At 40.1% G+C, this 20,791-nt stretch overlaps 1 protein-coding gene across 1 annotated transcript; it reads right to left on the bottom strand.

Annotated features, from left to right (window-relative positions):
• Positions 1-1,777: 1,777 nt before the first annotated feature.
• On the bottom strand, positions 1,778-20,355 carry LOC121193928 (collagen alpha-3(VI) chain). Its single transcript, XM_041056358.1, has 8 exons — positions 20,100-20,355; positions 11,855-11,963; positions 8,349-8,945; positions 6,417-7,010; positions 5,158-5,775; positions 4,468-5,049; positions 3,057-3,268; positions 1,778-1,813 (listed from the first exon to the last, which is right to left on the bottom strand). Exons 2-8 carry the CDS (start codon positions 11,937-11,939, stop codon positions 1,778-1,780), a joined length of 2,724 nt encoding a protein of 907 aa, XP_040912292.1. The 5' UTR covers positions 11,940-11,963; positions 20,100-20,355.
• Between the last annotated feature and the right edge of the window lie 436 nt (positions 20,356-20,791).

Here is a 20,791-nt window from a genome sequence, read left to right as displayed (position 1 = left end):
ACTTCTGCCGTGTTACTGTACTGAACCACGGCCACACGATCTTTGTTTGCACCAATGTTTAGGTTTGCCACCACTCTCTGCACAAAGTCCTTCATATTTGGAAATCTTTGCTGAGAATCATCAGAACCATCAAGCAAAAATACAACATCTCTTCTGCTGGGATCTGTAATTACACAGGCATTTAAACAAATTGGTTGAGGATGAAATTAGTGTTTAATTCCTGCAAATGTTCAATAATTCCATGCGCACAACATACTCTGCTATTTTAGCAGGCTATTTTTCTTGAAGCAATCCACACCCGTGGTATAGTGGAATGAACTGGGACCACTGAAACAACATGGAGGAAGTCCTAGAACAGTTTTAATGACCAAACTGCAAAGTTTGGTTTGTGTAGGTTAGTCCTCATTATTAGCAAAATGGCCAAAAACAGGTGAATTTCAAGTATTTATGTGTTCATCAGTAGCAAAGCCCCCAATTAATGCTGTTTCTGAATGGGTTGAAAAAACTGGCATGTTAAATTTCAGCACTTATTCAGTCACAAGTATCAACCATAATTTAAATCGTGACTGAAAATAAGTCCAAAATTGTTTCCTATTGCCTAAATAAAGCCAAAATATTTTATTTACAAGGGGGCTGTCTAATCCACTTCACAATCCATCATATTTGTGATCTGATGGCCAATGAATCCAACAGTCACAAAAGGGTACCAGTCTGTTCCTGTCTATCATTCACCCACAGTTGAAATTAATGATTACCTGTCTACAATTACCTGATACTGACAATGCATGAAGTTGTGCACACGGTGTACAATCTTGTCATAACAGTCTTACCATGTGATGCTGGTTTGATAGGAGGGGTTTCAGCCTTCTCGGTAGCAGAAAATATTTGTTGTTCAATGCCTGAAACATCACTGGAATCTGCTGCAAAGAAAGCATGACTGGCTTCCTGGGAAATAGACTGAATCTCAAGGGTATCTGCATTCTTTGTTCCCACCACAAATACCATCACACCGATTCTTTTCAAGTTTTCTGCAGCATTTCTGACATCATCACTGGACTGTCCACCAATGAAGAGAACCAAAATCTGCAGGACACCCTGTTGATGCCTACTTCCAGAAGAGGCCGTGAAAACATTATCCCTGATGTACTGGAGGGCTGCTCCAGTATTTAGGGGTCTGCCTCCTTTATGCCTCAGACTTCGCACATTGTCCACAACATTCTGCTGTGTTTTGTGTGTGCTCAGAAAAAATTCAACAGATGGTTCCATGCTGTACTGCACCACTGAAACGCGATCGTTGCTCTCATCCACATTGAGTTTCCCCACCATTCTCTCAACAAACCCAAGCATTGCCTGAAATTCATTTTGCATATCATCTGAGGAATCCAGTAAAAATACAATGTCGCGTTGAATGGATTCAGTCTGATCTGCAGAACCTTTCACAGACACAAGGATGATGCTCAGTTAGAGTTACGCATGAAGTTATTCAAGACAGACAGATAGGTAAATGGATAGATTGTCTTACCTAATACATTCTGTGGTTTTAGTCTTGGTTGCTGTCGAGGCACCCTTTTCACAAGTGACACAAGTTGCTGATGGATACTCCCAGTATCATCAAACCGGAGCACAGAGAAAGCATAGGAAGGGTTATGTGCAATCATTTGAAGCTCGAGTATGTCTGAATTTCTTGTACCCACACAGAATGGGACAACCTTGTCTTGTTTGAGAGCCACAGCTGCACTTGCAACATCATCTTGAGATCTTCCTCCGCTCAAGAGAATCAGTATCTGAGGGACACCTTCTTGATGCCGACTCCCTGAGGAGTCAGCGAAAGCATTTTTTCTCACATAGTCCAGGGCTGCCCCAGTGTTGAGGGGTGTGCCCCCTTTGTGGCTCAGCTCCTGGACAGCAGTAAGAACATCTTGTTTTTCTGTGTAGGTGTTCAAACTGAAATGTGTCTGTGGATCTCTGCTATACTGGACCACAGACACACGGTCTTTGTTCTCAGCAATACTGAGTGTTTCTACCACTCTTTGGACAAAACTTTTCATTGCTGGGAAGCCACTCCATGTGTAATCTGAACCATCCAAAAGAAACACAATGTCTCTTTGAGGGGACTCTAATTCAACTAGAAAAGAACAAGAAAACCAGGATAATCACTTTAGATGGTTGGTAAAGCCATACAAGCACTTGTAATTCAAACTCATTTTTCAAATTCAAACAGGAATAAACAAGATGTTAGAAGCCAGAAAAAAGGGTAGATAAAACAATTATTGATACATATGGAAAAAGCTACAAGACAAGAAGCATATTCCTCTTTCACAAATGAAAGATGGAGAAAGCTGAATAAAGGACATTCAGTATTCCTTAACTCGAAATATTCCGTCAATGATGTGATAATCATTGGCTCAAGGAAGAGCATAAGAATAACAGAAAGAAAGGATATTTGCTGAGGTGGATCTGTCAAGAAAGACTCTCCATGGTACATGAAGAAAAGAAATGAGAGCCAAACAAGAAACAGCATAACCAGGAAATTGTATCTAGCCAGACAGATTGAGGAACAATGAAACTGATTGACTGACATTCTTCAGAAGATGATGCAGTTTCATTGCCATTCAAACTATGAAAGAACTGTACTAAACCCTTGGCGGGGAGTCTGATTCAACTAAAAATTGAGGACACTTCTTACCTACAACAGTAGGTGGTTCAATTTGTATTTTCGACTGGACAAATGCAGCTATCTCGGGCTGAATGGACAAAAGTTCACCAAAGACAGGCAGGTTGAAAAGGAATCTGGAGGAGAAAGCAATTTTTTGAAGCTCCTCCTGTTGAGCATTTTTCATGCCAATGGCAAAAGACAGAACACCGATTTTTTTAAGGTCTAATGCAGCTCTGGAAACATCATCACTGGATTTTCCTCCAGTGAGTAAAAACAGGATCTGAGGGATACCATCTAGTCGTCTACTCCCAGATGAAGCTGTGAAAACATGGTCTCGCACAAACTGCAGAGCAGCGCCAGTGTTCCGGGGTCTTCCTCCTTTATGGCGAAGACTTCTCACAGCATAGATGATAGCCTTTTTGGATCTGTGAGTTTTTAAGTTGAAGTAAACTGTGGTGTCACCACTGTACAGTACGACGGCCACTCGAACCTTATCTTCATCAGTGTCTAGCTCTTCTGCCATTCTTCTGATGAACTCTCGAATAGCAGGAAGTCCATTTCGGGAGTCATCCGACCCATCAAGAAGAAACACTATGTCTCTCTTATTGTTCTCTGCGTGAACAAGATGATACGTGTATAGATTGAAAGAGAATTCATGGACTGCACACTGAAGACTTTTGTACACTCATGCATATTCATTAGCATGAGCAAGTAAGAAGCTCAGAGAAAAAAAAACTGAGTGCAAAAAGACAGATGACCTGTTGCCCTAAATGTGTTATTTCAAGCAGAACACCATTTCTATTAAAAAAAAAAAAAAAAAGACGTTTGAAAGAATTAGTAACATCAAAGCAAACAACTCTAAAGAAGTATACAAGAGAGCTACATTCTGGAAAGCCTTATGAACACACAAAATTTGATTTTTCAAGGCAGAATAAATTTCACAGCAAGAGTAATCATAAATATGCAATACAAACATGCTAAAATGACTCAATCATTTATCATCATATCAAAAGGAATTTATGTTGTTGCTGTTCTAGAGAGAAAACCTATTGGAAGAGAACTTATACTGTACTTCAATTTTAGGCATATGTTCAAATGTGGAGTTCTTACCTACTAAATCAGAGATTCCAGTCATGGTTTTGTCAGTGTCTTTGTTTATGTTCAATGTAGCAATAAGTTGTGATTGGATTGAGGGCAACTTGGAGATATCAGTGACCTTGTACGTAAAACCAGGTTTGAAGGCAATCATTTCCAACTCTGAAAGATTGGCATTTCCCACTCCAACTCCCACTGACACAATTTCATGCTCCTTAAGAGCAAAAGATGGACTTCTTATTGTATCAGTAGATGGTTTGCTACTTAAAAGAATTAAAATCTGGGGCACTCCTTCTAGTCTTCTACTGCCCGTGGAGGAAGTGAAGACACTATGCCTCACAAACTGGAGAGCTTCACCAATATTAAGGCGCCTCCCACCCTTGTGCCTTAAATTATCTATGGCATTCATGATGTCATTCATTGTCTTGTGGGAATTTAGATAAAAGCTGGCCTCTGGGTTATCAGCAAACTGAACCACAGATACTCTGTCTTGGCCCTCATTGACAGAGAGGCTCCCCGCTATGCTCTTAACAAAGAGCTTTATCTCTTGGAATCCATTTCTTGTGTTATCAGAGCCATCCAGGAGGAATACAATATCTCTTTTTACAACATCATTTTGCTCTAAGACATAACAAATAAGATTCAGTTATTCTGATAGAGCAACACAAACAGTGGCAGAAGTTTTACATGCTAATAAGAATCAAGATTTTTCTTACCTTGCTCTAGGATGACAGTTAGCTCTTCCTTTGGAAGGGTCACATAGTTATTGATCCGCTGCGGTATGGTGTTAAGCTCACTGAATTCCCTCACATTGAAGGCAAATGAAGGGTTGTGTGAAATGGCCTCAATCTGCTTAGGATCTGCATCCCTGACACCAATACCAAATGGTATGACTCCCTCTGTCTTCAGGGCACCAGCAGGCTCCTTCACGTTGTCCCTGGACCTGCCTCCACTCAATAAGATCAGAAACTGAGGCACGTTTTGCGCAGCCCGGCTACCATATGTTTCAGACAAGATGGTGTCCTTCGTGAATTTTAGGGCGACTCCTGTGTTAAGACTACGTCCACCAGCCAGTCTCATCCCCCTGACGGCTCTCATCACCTCATCTTTGGTTTGATAAGTGTTAAGGTAGAAACTTGGAGATGGTCTCTCACTGTGTTGAACCACTGAAATTCGCACCTTGTCAATCCCAACTTCAAGTGGTTCAATTATTTTAATGATAAAATCCTGGATTTGGGTAAAATCTGCTCGAACATTGTCTGTGCCATCAATGAGGAAGACAACATCCCTTTCATCAGCTGTGGAAAAACAAAATTAACCGTTATTAGGGAAACTTCTTCTTTACAGTTTGAAATTCTGACATTACTTTTATTTCATTATAGAAAAGAAGAAAATACAAAACTCACCCAATTCCTGATTGACTAAGTCCAAATCGCCAACTACCGTTATCAACTTTGGTAAGATTACTTCAGCCAAAGCTGGTAAATTAGAGAAGCTTGGGTCGTAGAAAGCCAAATCTGGAACAAAGGCAACTGTACTCAGGAGGGTGTCATCTGCTTGTCCAGAACTGACTGTGAAGGTCAAAACCTGAGCCAAAGCCAGCTGATCAGCTATGGTTTTAAGCTCATCTTGGGATGGACCACCAGTGATAAGCACCAAGACCTGCTGGATTCCTTGTCTCTTGCGTGATCCAGCTGATTGCAGGAACATTTTTCTGAGGGCAAATTGCATGGCAGCTCCTGTATTCAAAACTGAGCCTCCAGTCAGTCTGAGTTGAGAGATTTTATTCACAACATCTTCCCTGTTGTTGTAGCTGTTCAAATAAAATTCAATTTTTGGACTTTCGGCAAACTGCAGGAGACCAATCTGGACCCTGTCAGGACGTACATCTAGCTGGTTGACCACATTGATAATGAAGTCTCTCACATAGGGAAAGTTAGTGCTGCCAACGTAGTTTGAGCCATCCACAAGGAAGACAATGTCTCGGACCACTTTTTGAGTCTGCACTGTGGTTGTCTCCACGTCTGTGGAAAAGAAAAAACATGTATGTACAAATGCTTTCAGGCTGTAGAAGATATAAACCAATTAATAACATATTAGATCAGATCAAATGAAATTAATTATTTGTTATGGACACTTGTAGATGGGTGACAAATTAAACAAAACAGCACAAAGTGTCTCAGTAAAGTGTTAGCCTAGCACAAGCCAGCAGAACAGCTTCAATGAAATATGTCATTTTTAAACTGTGAGTGTTTGATGTCTGTGCCACTGTTGTTTTTCTTTCTCCTGTTTACCTTAGTCATAACTTTCCACAGTTGCAAAATCCTGTTTCAGTGTATTCTATTTTGCCGTGTTTCATGTGGCACCACACCATACTACCAAAAGACATGTCCTTTTTTGATGGTTTGGTAATAGTGGTGAAAACTGCTGTCTCCCATATGTTGTGTAAGATTTTGATGGCCTACTTTATCGTTTTTATCGTCCTGCAAACTTGTTTCTGCATTTGTTTTTCCACTTACTTATTCAAGCTTTACCTGTAATTTGTCACTCATCTGTAAATTTACATTTTAGTTTAGATGGTCCATTTTTTTTTCATGTTCAAGTCAATTCATTAATTATATTACTTTTGAATTGTATGGAATGTGCTTATAGGACAAAACATTACCTGGCGCAGTGGGTGTTTCGGTCACCACCACCCCAGCTAATGTGGAGAGTGCATTAACAATTGCCGCTGGGTTGCGAAGCAGTCCACGGAAGTCCTTCAACATGAACACAAAGCTGTCGGCAAAGGCAATCTGTTTCAGCTCCGGCTCAGCAGCAGCCTTGGAGCCCACAGCCAGAGTCAATACACCCATTCGCTGCAGGGCCTTAGCAGGTTCTTCCACACTGTCGCTGGACCTTTTGCTGGTAATCAACAGTAAAAGCTGGGGTATCCCCTGTTGAATACGACTGCCCTTCTCAGGCCGCAGCATATTCATCCGCACAAAGTCCAAGGCAGCTCCAGTATTGACTGTCTGTCCAGGTTTTGGTCTGATATTGCCCAAAGCAGCATTTACAGCTTCCCTGGATCCATAGGAGTTGAGATCCATCTCAAGTCGAGGAACATTGCTGAACTGAGCCACACCCACTTGAACTCCATCTGGACCAATTGGCATGACATCAACAAACCGCTTGATGAATTCACGCACAGAGTTGATGAACGTTGCACCCATTGTACTGTCGATTAGGAAAATGATGTCTCGTTTTCCAACTGCCAAGACTGAAAAGAAATGAAACATTAATGAGAAAATAAAAGATAATTTTAGGAAATGCTATAATGATACACCTATAAATGCTAAGGGCTAACAAGACCCACCAAGGAAACCTGTAATTAGATTCATAATTTATATTTATATTTGATGTGTTAACTAATACTGACATACTAGAAAAAAGGGGGATTCCTTTTAAATGTTATCATAAAATGTATTTTGTAATTGATGCTTTGACAGCTGCATACAGGGAAAACATACAGGGAAAACAGAAGGTACTGATTGGGCTTAATAAGAATAAGAATGGAAATGCTCAATAATATTAAGGATTAATCAACAACATTTATACTGAAAACACACTGTATAGCAGAGACTAGCCTGGAAGTGACATTGAACTTTTGCCTTTAATGGAGAGTTGTTTCCATTGGTGATAATTGCCTTCATTCATATAGTGCAAGAAATCCTTTTATTTAATTTGACAAACCCTATTGTGGGTAGGCCATGTACTTAATGTTTGCTTGCTCTCAGCACTGCAATGGTTGTTGGGCTTTTTTTCTTTCGAAAAGTTTCTCCGAAAAACTGTATTCACAATTAAACTGCACCCTTTGTATTGACAGAAAATTATTTACTTAAATGGAGGAAAATTACACTCACAGACTCCCCATTAAAAAAACTGCAGGTGGCATGTCCCATCACCCAAGATCATGACAGCCAGTTGTCAAAATGGTGAAAAGCTGGAATTAACAAGTGGCTGATTAAGAGAATCAGACATCTGGAACGGCACGTTTTGGTAAGTGGTGAAAAAAAGAGCTCTGACAGGACGTGTAAATACTGTTAGGCTGGTGTTTAACAACATGTTAGCCGTAACAATGTGCTTATAGCACACACTTGAGCTTGTCAGCTTGTTTTGAAATCAAATCAACCTTTTGCCAAATAACTATTAAAACAACTGAAGTAGTTCAGAGATTCTTGCTTGTGATCTCATGTCTTATTGATACAAATTTGTGATTCTATTTTTCATTGTTTGCACTGGCTGAGATGATGTCCCACCCCTGCTGAAAATATGCTGTTTGATAAACCAAGTTCTGAAAGGCTTAGTAAGGTATCAAACACTCTCAAACACTCTCTGAAAGTCCATCTAAATAGCCGCAAAACACTAACAAGATAATACTTAACTTTTTCTGTATTATTACCACCTCTGTTAATAGCACTTATTATAACTGACAATGTAGCAGTGTTTCACCAAACATTTCTTACCTTATATATTTGATGCATTATAAGATTTTAATTTAATAAGTTCCCTTCTACAACCACAATGCCCCGCCAACATTTACAGAGAAGTTACATACCTTCTGTGAACTCATTCTGAACTACAATGGTGCGCTGAGCCACCCCGTTTAGGAATGGGAGCAGCTGGTCACCCAGGCTTGACACTGTTCTGAAATCAGGGGCTGACAGAACAAAACTTCTGTCTGTTGCAACTGCTTCCAGATCTGCAGCAGCAGTGTCACCAATCATCACGGCGAATGTGAAAACGCCAGCCCCCTCAAGGGCCTGGTCACCAGCATCAATATCATCAGTGGATGGCCCAGCACTGATAACCACCAGCATCTGAGGCACACCCTCCTCTGCCCTGCCCCCAGCTGTTTGGCTCAAAAGGCTCCTGGCCACTTCCTGCAAGGCAGCCCCCAGGTTAGATTCGTCGCCCCCTGAGTAGGAAAGGCCCTTCACAGCTTCCAGGACTGACGATTTGCTGTCATAGCTATTTAGATAGAACTTTATCTCTGGGTTGGCGTTATACTGGGCCAAGGCCACCCGAACCTTGTCCCTGCCCACATCAAGGAGTTCAATGATTCTCAAAACCAAATCACGCACAAAGGGGAAGTTTGCTGCTCCAACGTTCTGTGATCCATCAATTAAGAGTACTAGGTCAGCTGAATCTTGTGCTTTAAAGAGAGAGAGAGAAAACAAAACAAAATGGAACTTGTGAAAGCGTTAACATAGTGAGACAGAGACAAAGAATTTAATCAAAGAACTCGTGCTAGCATGTCATTGCATGTGTAACATTCAGAGTGAACAAATCAATAACAACATTGCAAAAAACATCATACTGCATGTAGGCTGAACCAAGGAGATTTCCTTAAATCATTTGTTGATTTTTTTTTTTTTCACCTAAATGTAGCTTTGGACTCTTTAGTCAGAATTGCTGTAAAATGTAATGTGATAAAAAAAAAATTCTTCCAGTCACATAATGGTAATTATATTATATTTGGATTGCAGGAGCATTATGATCAAGTATCAAGTACTAACTGTGTTGCATTCATTCTGAATGCTAACCACTGATAAGGATAATTTTCCACAACCTGTATGGGCCAAAAATTGTTGTTTTCACATATCATAAGAAGATTAGAACTCACTTCATTTTGATTGTTGTTGGAACATCAATTGTGATAAATGGTCAAAAAATGATTTATTGATGGTTTACTGTGACTGAGTGACTGGTACTTGAACTGAAAAGATTTTATTTATTTATTTACTTTTACAAACTGGTTAAAAAAATCTTTAAAAAATAAAGCACATATGTTTCATATGTTCCTTGTATAAACTCCACTGAGTTCAGTCATCCCATGCAGACTCTTGTTACGGACCTCAGGTAAGGAGACCAGTCATGACCCTGTGGTCCATCCTTGATGCTTACAAGTTTATAGTACTTGAGAATGATTTACATGTGATCCCAAAAAAAAAAAAAAATTGTGAAATCATGTAAATTAGTGATGCTTCCAATTTATTCTGAATTGCAATGACAGTGTCTTCCTTGAACACTTGACTTTTTACACTAAGAACTGCTCTTCACTGGAAATGACCTCTCTCATTCCAGTAAGTTTCTGTAACTTCTTGCATATATATATATGTATGTATATATTATATATATATATAGAATTCCTGGACATCTACATATTAAACATTCTCAGAGTACTTCTTCTGCAGGTCAAGGATGATTCCTGGCAGGTTCATCACTGTTTCAAATACACAATACTGCACATATTTTACACAGATAGACAGTGTGACTGATAAACATATAAGACAGACATATATATGCAAGACACATAAGCGTGGTGCAGAGTTAGCTCTTGTTAAAAGCTCATTGATTTTGAGATTTGATGTTTTAAAGGGTAAGGCACCTTTGAGACCATGTTCTTTTCCAAAGGTTTTCCTGAATGATGGTTTTTAATCTGAGGTGCCATTGTCAGTTTTACCATTTTAATTTGTTGTTGGCAGGCAACATGTCTTAAATTATGACTGGGGTTATTGCTGTTTGCCACCACAGTGCTGAAATAACTACCATATTTAAAAGCATCTGGGACAGAATGTTCACATTGCTTGAATAGCCTTTGATCTGTCCACATTTGTGTGCCACTGTTACAAACTGAACACCTTAATCTCAGATGCAGTAGGGGTGTCAATCACATGCAAATCATATTGTGACTTTTAAAGTATTAGGGCCATATTAAATGACAGAACAAGTGATGTTAATTTTTGCAGGTGGATAGTGAAAGGTTATTGTTGTTAAAAATACTTGATTGCGTTAATAATAAATTCCAGTCACGACCACATATGCAGCAGCTTCCTCCTGCACATGTAGACACATTAGTATGGTAGTGACACTGGTCCCATTTCATTACCTGTCCCTTCTCCAGTCACAGGGGCCTCATTTGCCACGGGAGAACGCCCTGACTGGGTCACTGCGCCGCAAAGCCCCACTACTAAATCTTGGATTATATCCCGCAAGGACAGGAAAGAGTCTACACTGAACACATGAGAGTCATGAGGCTGGCTAGCCATCTCCCTGAGCTCCGACTCCACTGCATCTTGAACTCCAACAGCAAACACCTTCACACCTGCCAGGTGCAGCACCTGAGCTGGCTCAGCCACGTCATCCTGGGAGCGCCCATCTGTTACCACCACCACCACCTGCGCCACTCCTTCAGCAGCACGGCTGCCCGATGCAGTGGTCAGGTGTTTACGTATCAGGAATTCCAGGCCCAGGCCAGTCCGAGTACCCCCACCGCGATAAGACATAGCCTTGATGTGTGCCAGGACTCCTTGTGTTGTTGGGTAGCTGTTGAGCTGGAACTCAGTTTCAGGCTTGCTATTGTACTGCACAAGGGCAAATTTAAACCTGTCCCCTCCAACCTGGTGCAGTGATTGTGTCAAGCTGTACAGAAATTGTCTGACATGCTCATAGTTCTCTTCTCCCATACTCCAGGATGTATCCACTAGAAAGTACACATCAGCTGCCAACCCTTGTGCACAATCTTCAAAAGAGAGTTTTTGGGGGACAGAAGTGAAGACCAGCGAAAAAAGATGGTTGGTGTTTGGCACCAAAATATTGTTTTGGTAGCAAAACATAGATACAGCTGTAATGTTTAGGTAATCCTAAGTTTGATAGCATTATTCTGCTTTGTTTATCAGAAGCGTTTGACCAGACTCAAACACTCCTGAGGCCTCAGATCTGTGTTTTTGAGATTGAGATTCACAGTTTGATTTCAGATTTTGATATAACAATAATGGACAAAAAAAGTTAGTTCACCAACAATGCTCATTAGAGTGGAAAAATATTCTATTTTATACATGTCAGTTTTTGTTGTTGTTGTGAGAATATCATCAGCAAGTTCATAAATTCCACTTTTCTTTGCAATAATTGAACAGGTCCAGATAATATTTTTGGGACAACAAAAACATTAAAAAATATCCCACTGAGCATTGCTGAAAACTGGAAAAGTCATTACAAGCAGACAGGTCATCTGCAAAATGAGCACACTGCTCACTGCAAGATTAACTTAGTTCAACTTACCTTCCTGAGCATCGAGTTTAGGGAGGAGTCCTGCAAACAGGACACCCAGGACGGCACATAGCGGTAACAACCGATGTCTCCTCATCTTCAGAAGAAACAATGGGGACACCTGTGAAACATGGAAAAAAAAAAGATATGAATATGAGTCTACTGCAAAGTTAAATAAGCATGTTACATTAAGTAAAATATTTAAATATGAATGTCTTTCCAGTCTACATTTTACATAAAGATGCTTCCATACAAACTAGGCCTGCTGTCAGGTTTTTATTTTCACATACAGTTTGCATAGTTGGAACATTTTAGTACCATTTCTTCTCCAGGGATCGTCTGTTTGAAATGTTTTCACTCCCTAAACTCCCTGTTTTCATTTTTCCTGCACCACTTCTCTAAATATAACACACAACATTGCATAAGCTCACTTCTTCAGCCAACAGTGTAACATTTAATCTTGGACACACCACACTAGAGAAAAAGCATGTCTCCTGTCAGCCTTTTCTTGCAGTGTGTGCAAAGAAATTGACGGTTCTAATCTTTTCGTTTTCTGTGCATGCTGCCTGCATGACTTCGTACTATCAGCAAGCTGCAGCGGTGCAGCAGTGTTGGTGTATCAGTAGCAGACCTGAAGCACAGAGCGGTGATGATCAAAACCACCTGTTAAAACTACCAGCCAGTGTGCTTTAGTAATTAACTCTGCTTGGCTACAACTGAATTTTCCAACTCACAAAATACTGTGTTCATAAGTGTTGGAGTGCTGGACTGGAAAATTCCCTTTCACAGTAGGGGTGTGTGCTTTCTGTTTAATTCAGATTTTTTCCCCATTGTTATGTCAAGTAATGTCACAGGAAATGAAAGAAAAGTCCCATGTGGTTGTATTAACCTGATTAATCTAGCTGACTGATAGAGTGTGCACATCTGTATAGAAAGAGTCTGAGGCTGAGGTTGAGAAGAGAAAAGAGATGATAGAGAACTTCAGAGAGAGAATTTGTTTTTGTTTTTTTGCTCAGATATGCTCAAATACTATATTTAATTTTCTTTAAGTAGGTTACGCAGTTGGTCATCAATTGTTCACTATCAATAAATGAAGCCAGAATCATTTGCAAAGTGTGCGCACACACACACACACACACACACACACACACACACACACACACACACACGCGCGCGCGCGCGATTGTTCCTAAACATTAAATGTGACAATCTGATAACATCAGATTGTCTTATACTGATAAAAACACACAGACATTTGTGCTTTTATGCTTGTGACTTTATTTGGCACTGTTCATTCCCTAGCCTCTAACCCTAAAGTTAACCCCAAGCCTTACTCTAACCTTAACCCAAAAGCCAGGCTCAAACAGCCTTTTGAGAAGTGAGGATTGTCTTCACTTTTGTCTTTACGGGTCTAAAACTCACAATTGTGAAAGATAGAAGTGCAAGACCACACATATACATAGACACCAAACCTTTTAAAGTTGAGGCCACCCTGAGGTGGTAATGTGGGTCCTGAAATACACCGGGGCAGCCAGAGTGGGAGCACTAAAGCAATTAACACACAGGAGCAAATTTAAAACTGTAAAACTTGAGAATCTCACTTTGAGAAAAACAAATGCCACCCATTTTAACCAGCACCATCTAGCAAATTCACCATTCAACTGAAAAAAAGGGATCCTGAAAAATCAAATGCCCTGAGATAGCACACATGGCCTGTAAAATCTTTACCATTAAGCTAGTGATGGGAGGTAGATAACTCTCTAACCTCCCTCTAAACACTTCCTGTGCCTGCTGGCAGTCACTCAATAAAAGCCCAGCTTTTAGTGCTCAGCTCTATTCCCACTTATGTATGCCTGTTTTTTTGTAACTTAAAGAGAATAGCTTTTTTTATAAAATGTGAAAGAAGTTTGCATTTGTGCCAATGCCAGAAAACATATACAAACTAAGTCAGTCATGAATACTGAGGTTTCACTGTGACAATGTCCCCTGGTGGAAAATGCAGGTACAGCACTGTTTAATAGATCCTGATCCCTCATTTAAGGGATTATGAAGTCACACGAAGCTTGTGTGAGGTAGAGAAATGCAAGTCTTTGTGTGTGAAAAAAAAATTACTTAGGAGGCTGCAAAATAATATGACTTCTTCTCTTTATTACTTCTCTCTCTTTTTTTTTTTTAATTCTTTAATACGTTTTTACCTATGTTCTGAGTGTTTGTGTTTTTAACCTGCTGTCTGTGGGGTGGCTCATTTTGGCAGTTTGGGCACATCAAAAACAACACACATATTTTCAAGAATAAGCTGCTTAGTACAGCCACAGCCCAATACAATATGTTTGGCCACTGAAGAGTCGGAGGTTCAGGCTCTTGCTCAGGGGCATCTCCCCAGCCAGCCGGCAACCATCCAGTGATAAAACTGTTTCTCTAAAATTTATCTGTAAAACCTATCAGTAACGTCAATACAAAAAAATACAAACTTTAGCACATAAGTGCTACTGTTAAAGTGGTCTTTGCAACTACTAATCGAGCTTATAATTGCTGCCATTTAAAATAAAAACCAAGAGGGAGGAAAATCTGACAAGTAGCACAATTACTCACACATCATTATATGGAGGCACAGATGCACAGGCTGCTCACGACTTAGACTTTGAAAAAAAAAGGCAAAATCAAAAAAAGGGTTTGTTTTGGGTTTTTTTTAATTTACTTTATATTATGTGTGATTCTAAATCTTGGCCAACAACGCATACAATCACAGACAGTGCACCACATGTGCATTTCAGTACTATTTGAATGAAATGAATTTGTTGTGGAGTGAAAAAAAATCTTAACACACGAATAGGGAAGCCCATGGGTCAGTTAGGCTTGAATCAAAGCCATCCACAATACACAGAAACAATGAATTATAAGCACATGGCTGTTGCGTTGCACAGCACTGCAGCTGTTTTTTGGAATCACCATGTTTATACTTTGCTGTGTTCAGTATTTATGCAGACGACACTTTGCAGATGAGAATGAAACTCTGAAAGTATAAACTGGCCAGGGAAAAAAAAACAGAAACAGTGCATTAGTACTCACTTGTCAGACAGCCCCCTCAGTCATGTGACCATCAAAATACACTGAATGTTGGCCATACAGTGAAATACTGAGAAAAATGACCCCACTGACAATACTTGGAGGCAGCTGCAGAGCTGCATTGCACTAAATATCAGTGCCAGTTATTTTACAAACAAAATGTGTTTGCCTACGGTGGGGTCATTCCATAGTGCCCATAGAGATAATGATGACTGCATATTTACATTTTTTGAGAATCTTTTATTTATAAAAAACAAACTCTCTCTCTCTCTCTCTTTATATATATATATATATATATATATATATATATATATATATATATATATATATATATATATATATATATATATATATATATGCCAAAATGTCAGAAAACATTGAAGAAGTTTCCCCTGAATAGAATTTACACTTGCAGTGAGAAGTATGTGTCCCTGCAGTCCCCCAGTGCTGTCACTATCCAGATATAGGACCTAAATCGCTAAGTTCCTTTATTTCAAGGAAATCTAAGCTCTCTTGGACAGTGTAACAGATGTTTGTGTTCTCCACTCATGCTCATGTGATTTCAGGTCACTCAAAAGCCACTTCTCTACAAAGTTTGCCAGGCCTGGCCAGTGTGTCCACACTATGGCTTCCCCCCGCCGCCACAGAGGAAAACATAGTAGCACAGTGGAGTCCTGTTTTCTCTGATATAGGCATCCAAAACAACGCCATCACGGGGAACAACATTACACTGTAAATTCTGAATTAAAGTGAACTATTTCTGGCAGAAACTCGCTGAATATTACAAATTTTAATTTGTGAGCCACAATACCAAAACAGTGAACTAAAAGATGCAAAAATGCTTTAGCTGCAGAGCTGCTGCAGACATGCTGCATGTGACCTCTTCCATGTTGCACATTGTCATTAAATCCAATTACTCAATCAATAATCCAAGTATTGATTATTGCCACTTTAATAATAAAAATGTTAAAGTACCGCTTTAGGATCGAGCATGTCCACAAAACATGCAAAAGGTAACTTGCTCATAATTTTCTCACAAATGAATTTGGTTATGACATCTGCTCTCTGGTATAAAATTTAACAATAACATATTTTTTTGATGTTTTTATTGTTTGATGTTTGAAATTTTCAAGACCTTCATAAATGGGCTTTAAAAAGCTCCAGATAAACATTGAATCTCCAGGTACATCTAACTTGTAAGTCTCAGTCTCGGACAGCCTCAGACAGTGTGTACACCACCATGGTCGTCACATAAAAACACAATTGTTAAAGATGAGAATTTACGTGCTGCTTTCGTGTTTTGGATTTTTTTTTTCCCCCACTTATGATCTGTGTGTCAGTCACTACTATAAAATGTTCAGTTTATGTTATCCACTGAGCAGAACACACTCACTCTGTACAATGTGTATAGCATCTGTAGGACTTGCTCAGCAGTATTATTTATAGTTAACAGTGTCAGTTTGCATTTGCAGAACACAATAGAAGCTGCCTGTGCCCATGAGCACACTGAAGCAGCTGGACCTCACACACTCATTTATGGCAAAGACCACACACAAGCTCACAGTGCAATGCAGCACACTTTTCCATCAGCTTCAGCGACAGATCGCAGTGTCATTAATTGCGCGTTCACCCACTGCAGCAGCGCACCTCCAGGGACAGGACGAGGGACGTGGTTCCATCACCCCACAGAAACAAAAGGCATTAAAAAGGGTCTTTGTCCACAAAGGGTTATAGCAGTGGGTAAGTTTTCACACTGGTTTAAAGTACTTTCAAAACGCTGCTACATACAGACTGGCAGTGAGCAAAAGCTGCAAGATAGAGCCACTTGGCTTTACACTCAAATTTTAAAACTACAAATATGTTGCCAGCTTTATTTTACCAGACTGAAAAAATGAATAACAAAGCGCTGACTACAAAATACATTCAGTATAGTTTAAAGGAGCTATAATCAGCATTTTTATATTAACCCAACTCTGCAGCTTCCTCCTCCTGCTCTCTTTCTGCACCTTTCAGCTCACTGTTTTGGTTTTCCAACCTCTTGTCAACATTGTTTTCGGGAGGTAGGTACTTTCAGAGAAGAACCTCTGAAAAGCTGCTGTACACTTCCTGCCCAGCACCAAACAGCAGACAAAGTTAGCAGCTAGCTGGTGAACATGGTGGAGAATTTAACAGCTAAAGATCCAGATATTTCCTTTCATGAGTTAGTGGAGAGCAAAACATAGAGCTAGATATAGATTTAAGTGGACACAAGCACCATGAAGTATGAGAATTTATGTACTACATACTATTCTGCATCAGTGGCTCATGTTCAAAGGCGACAAACTAAAACTGAAGGGTGTGTCATGTTTATATTGTGCATATAGTAAATATTTTACCAATTCAGACATGTATGTTCAATTTTTACAGCCTGCCTGATACTGCACAGGGTTGTACATCCTGCCACACTGCATTTCTTTGGCAAACTAAATCCTCAGCCGCAGTACAGCAGATTATATCATGTCCCTCTCCACACATAAGAAGATGTTCAATTTGAACCCTCCCACTTGCAGATAAAGTTTACTTTTCACTTTTCTCTTGATTATGTCATTAATTGTAAATGGTGTATAAATCAAGCTTTTACCACCGAACACACATAAACAGTTTGTACTAGGCAACTGGAATTAGCCCAAGTTGCATCTAATAAGAAACCTTAATGTGGAAACCACACATCATGCCCTCCCACTCTCAAACTGACTCAACTTGAGCAGCTCCCTTTGCATTTTATTACAGACTGAAAACTTAGAACATATCAATTACACTGTCAGCAACGATTACTGATGCCATTATGCATAAATCAGTGCTAAAGACCTGTTTTTCTCTGTGCTCAAGACATCTGTTTACATACTGTTGACAAATACGAGATAAATGCGGTCAAAGGGGATAGGGCTTGCTACACTGTAAAGCTGCTTCTGAATGTAAGACAGCTCCACACTGCCACTCACTGGCTTCGTGTGAGGAAATATCACTTGTACAAACAGTATATGTGACTCTGACAGGACACATCATGCTGGAGTAGTAAGCCCCGACACATATGAATCAATCACAAGGCTATTTGGACCTGCAAATCCAACCCACCCCTCAGCTGGAAGGATGCGACGTGCCATGTGTGGCACAGATGAGAGGAGGATCAATGATAAAGTTAACAGAGGGAGGGGGAGGCAGGCTGGGCAGGCAGTTCCACACAGCTGATGTGTATTAGGCCGTCTGACACCCAGCAGATGTGTGTTCAAGCACCAAGGCCAATGTAAGGCTGCAGGCTGGCTGAGTTCAACTATTAAACTTGCAGTATTAGTTAGGTTGGGACAAAAGAAACATATGATGAAATAGCTTGTGGCAAGGAAGTCAATATTCACTGTTTACAGATGAGTGCAATCAGTTAGTAAGGTTTCACTGTATTTTCTCAATTACAACCTTGGAAGTCTCAGAAAATGTCAAACTAAATCCTCAGAAACTTTCTCATTCATGAGCCTGGTGCTCTGAGTGACCATAACAGCAACATCCCTTCTTTGCAACGGTTAAAATGTCTGATAGTCATTTCCATAAAAAGAGAGCATTGGAGGAGTAGCTCCCCGAAACTAGACCTTTCTGAAAAATGCTCCGACCTTCCAGACATCTGCACTGCATCACTGAACAAAGACAAAAAGCTGGAGAGAGTGGATTGGCCATAAAACATACTGACGCTGATTTATACCATATATTTAAAATCCCTTTCTTACGAATAATCCTGACGCAACTTTGCCAATAACAGTTCAGATGTTAACTTCCAAGGGGAGCTGTAGCATTGTCGTCATGCTGGTAGTAAATTATGTGAAAATACTTCAAACAAATAAAACCAAATCTGGATTGTACACCAAGTTTCCTCTTGCTTTTGAACAGTCACCAAGTTCTTCCTGTCTGTATCATAGCAACGGGTTACATGCAAACATAAAACTACGTGGATGCAGTAGCTCATGAGAATTATTTATGACAAATTTCCAATGTAATTTCATTATGTTGTGACTCACAAGGATAAAATAACTCAATTTGGGTACTAAAACCCATGCACACAGTAAAGCAAGGACACAGCCGAATTCCTCTGTCTCTGCATGGACAGTCTTGTTGGAGAGGTGGAAGATTAATGACTTACACCTGGTCCATTAAACCCTGAAGCCCACTACCACCACCAACACCACCGCCACCCACCCACCCCTTCTCTTTTGTCCAGTGGACCGAACCCCCCTCGGTTTTCCTCGTTCATCTGGCCAATAGTATGGAAAACACTTTCCTCACACTGTTCCCCTCCTGCACTCGTTTCAGAGGGTGTGGTTTTGGGCTTGTGCTGCAGTGGAAACATCTACCCATCCAATTACTCCTCTTTGGAGCTCTCTGTGACGGGTGTGGAGATATGGAAATTTGGATGCTTTGCCATTACCAAAAAAACTTAAAATTAACTGAATTATTAGAAGATTGTTTCAGAATATTAATAAGGTCCAGAAAGATGAGCTACTGAACAGTGATCTGAGACATTTCCTTTCAGCCTGCCATAAGATACTGCATATTTAGCGGCTTTTGATAAGAGACTTAAATAATCTGTTGTCTTCAGATTTCACAGTTGCCACTGCTCTCATCAAAACAGGTTCACAGCTCTAACACTGAGCACTTCTCTAAAGCCCTCCTCTGTAGCATCTCATGGATTTTATTTTATTTCTTTTATATCTGAAAATTAAGCTTAGCATGAACCAAGAATGTCAAAGGGAATAGTAGCATTTTAAAATCTGAACAGAAAAAGCGAGCGCACACGCCCCTCTCCACTCACAAGCATCATGCATAACATTGCTGAGGTCTCCTCCTTCACCCTAACTACGGCTCACCTCTTGCCCTTGCAGCACTCTCACCACTAAAGTATAGGTTTCAGTCACGCTGCTAAAAGCATGCTGTCTGATATTTATGAGATAAAAGCCAAAAAACCTGTGCAACCCTGTGATTATGACACCAGTCATGAGCTTACATGTTATGACTAGAAACTATGCTCCGGTCAATGTTCTATTTATAATCTACATACAGTGCAATCAAGGTCAATTCTTAAAGGAGTATAAATGGAGAAATAAAGCTAGTATGCAAGAAGCGTGTGTCTGTGTGCAACAGTCACCAGCATAGCAAATATAGAACTTACCCTGAGCTGAAATAGTTGTTCTCCACCGTTTTTCTTTTTGAAGAAAAAAAAATATCAGTTATATAAAATGACTTCAAGCTGGACTTTTGGTCATTATCCTCCTGGTAAACTCCCCTTGCTGGATTTTCCAGCACCTCCCAGAGGAAGGTGGCTGAGCAAAGTAGTGATAAAGTCACTGATAAGAGATGTACAGAGAAAGAGTCCTGAATGAAGGGGGAAATGGTTGAGACAGAAAGAGACAGACACCCTCTCGGTCTCAAACCAGAGGAGCTGTGGTGCTGAGTTCAATGCTGACATGGGACAAACTTCCAAACTCCTGGAGTTCTGCCACCTCTCTCTTCCTCCTCCCACTTTCTCTAAAGAAAGGAAAAAAGAAAAGAGGAGGGAGAGAAGAGGAGAGGGTGAGCAGGGGCCTGAAAAAGAAAAAAAGTAAATGAAAACCAGACACGTAGCCCTGTTTGGTCTGGATGTGAGCACTGGGGAGGATGATGTCACAAATCTGGAGTGGGATTTTCTCTTTACCTTTTTCCTGCATTTTGCCGTTTCTCCCTGTACCTCTGTAGGACCCTTTTTCAAGCCTTCCATTTCATATATTTGGATATTCTTTTAGATTTTTTTGAAAAAAAAAATCCATAATTAGCCAGGTACCTTTTTGTACCCTTTTGTCACTGAGTTAAAATCATAGTTGAGCA

This window comes from Toxotes jaculatrix, chromosome 15, assembly GCF_017976425.1.
Source record: "Toxotes jaculatrix isolate fToxJac2 chromosome 15, fToxJac2.pri, whole genome shotgun sequence".
Classification (NCBI taxonomy): domain Eukaryota; kingdom Metazoa; phylum Chordata; class Actinopteri; family Toxotidae; genus Toxotes; species Toxotes jaculatrix.
This window is presented reverse-complemented; position numbering and strand designations above follow the sequence as displayed.

Excerpts from the sequence above, each read along its gene's own strand:
- LOC121193928 (XM_041056358.1), bottom strand. The coding sequence starts at position 11,939 with ATGAGGAGACATCGGTTGTTACCGCTATGTGCCGTCCTGGGTGTCCTG. Across the intron at positions 3,269-4,467 it reads AACTGTCATCCTAGAGCAAG|AGAACAATAAGAGAGACATA; the intron begins GTAAGAAAAATC and ends TTGTTCACGCAG. Across the intron at positions 1,814-3,056 it reads AAAAGGCTATCATCTATGCT|GGAGTCGGCATCAAGAAGGT; the intron begins GTGAGAAGTCTT and ends CTGACTCCTCAG.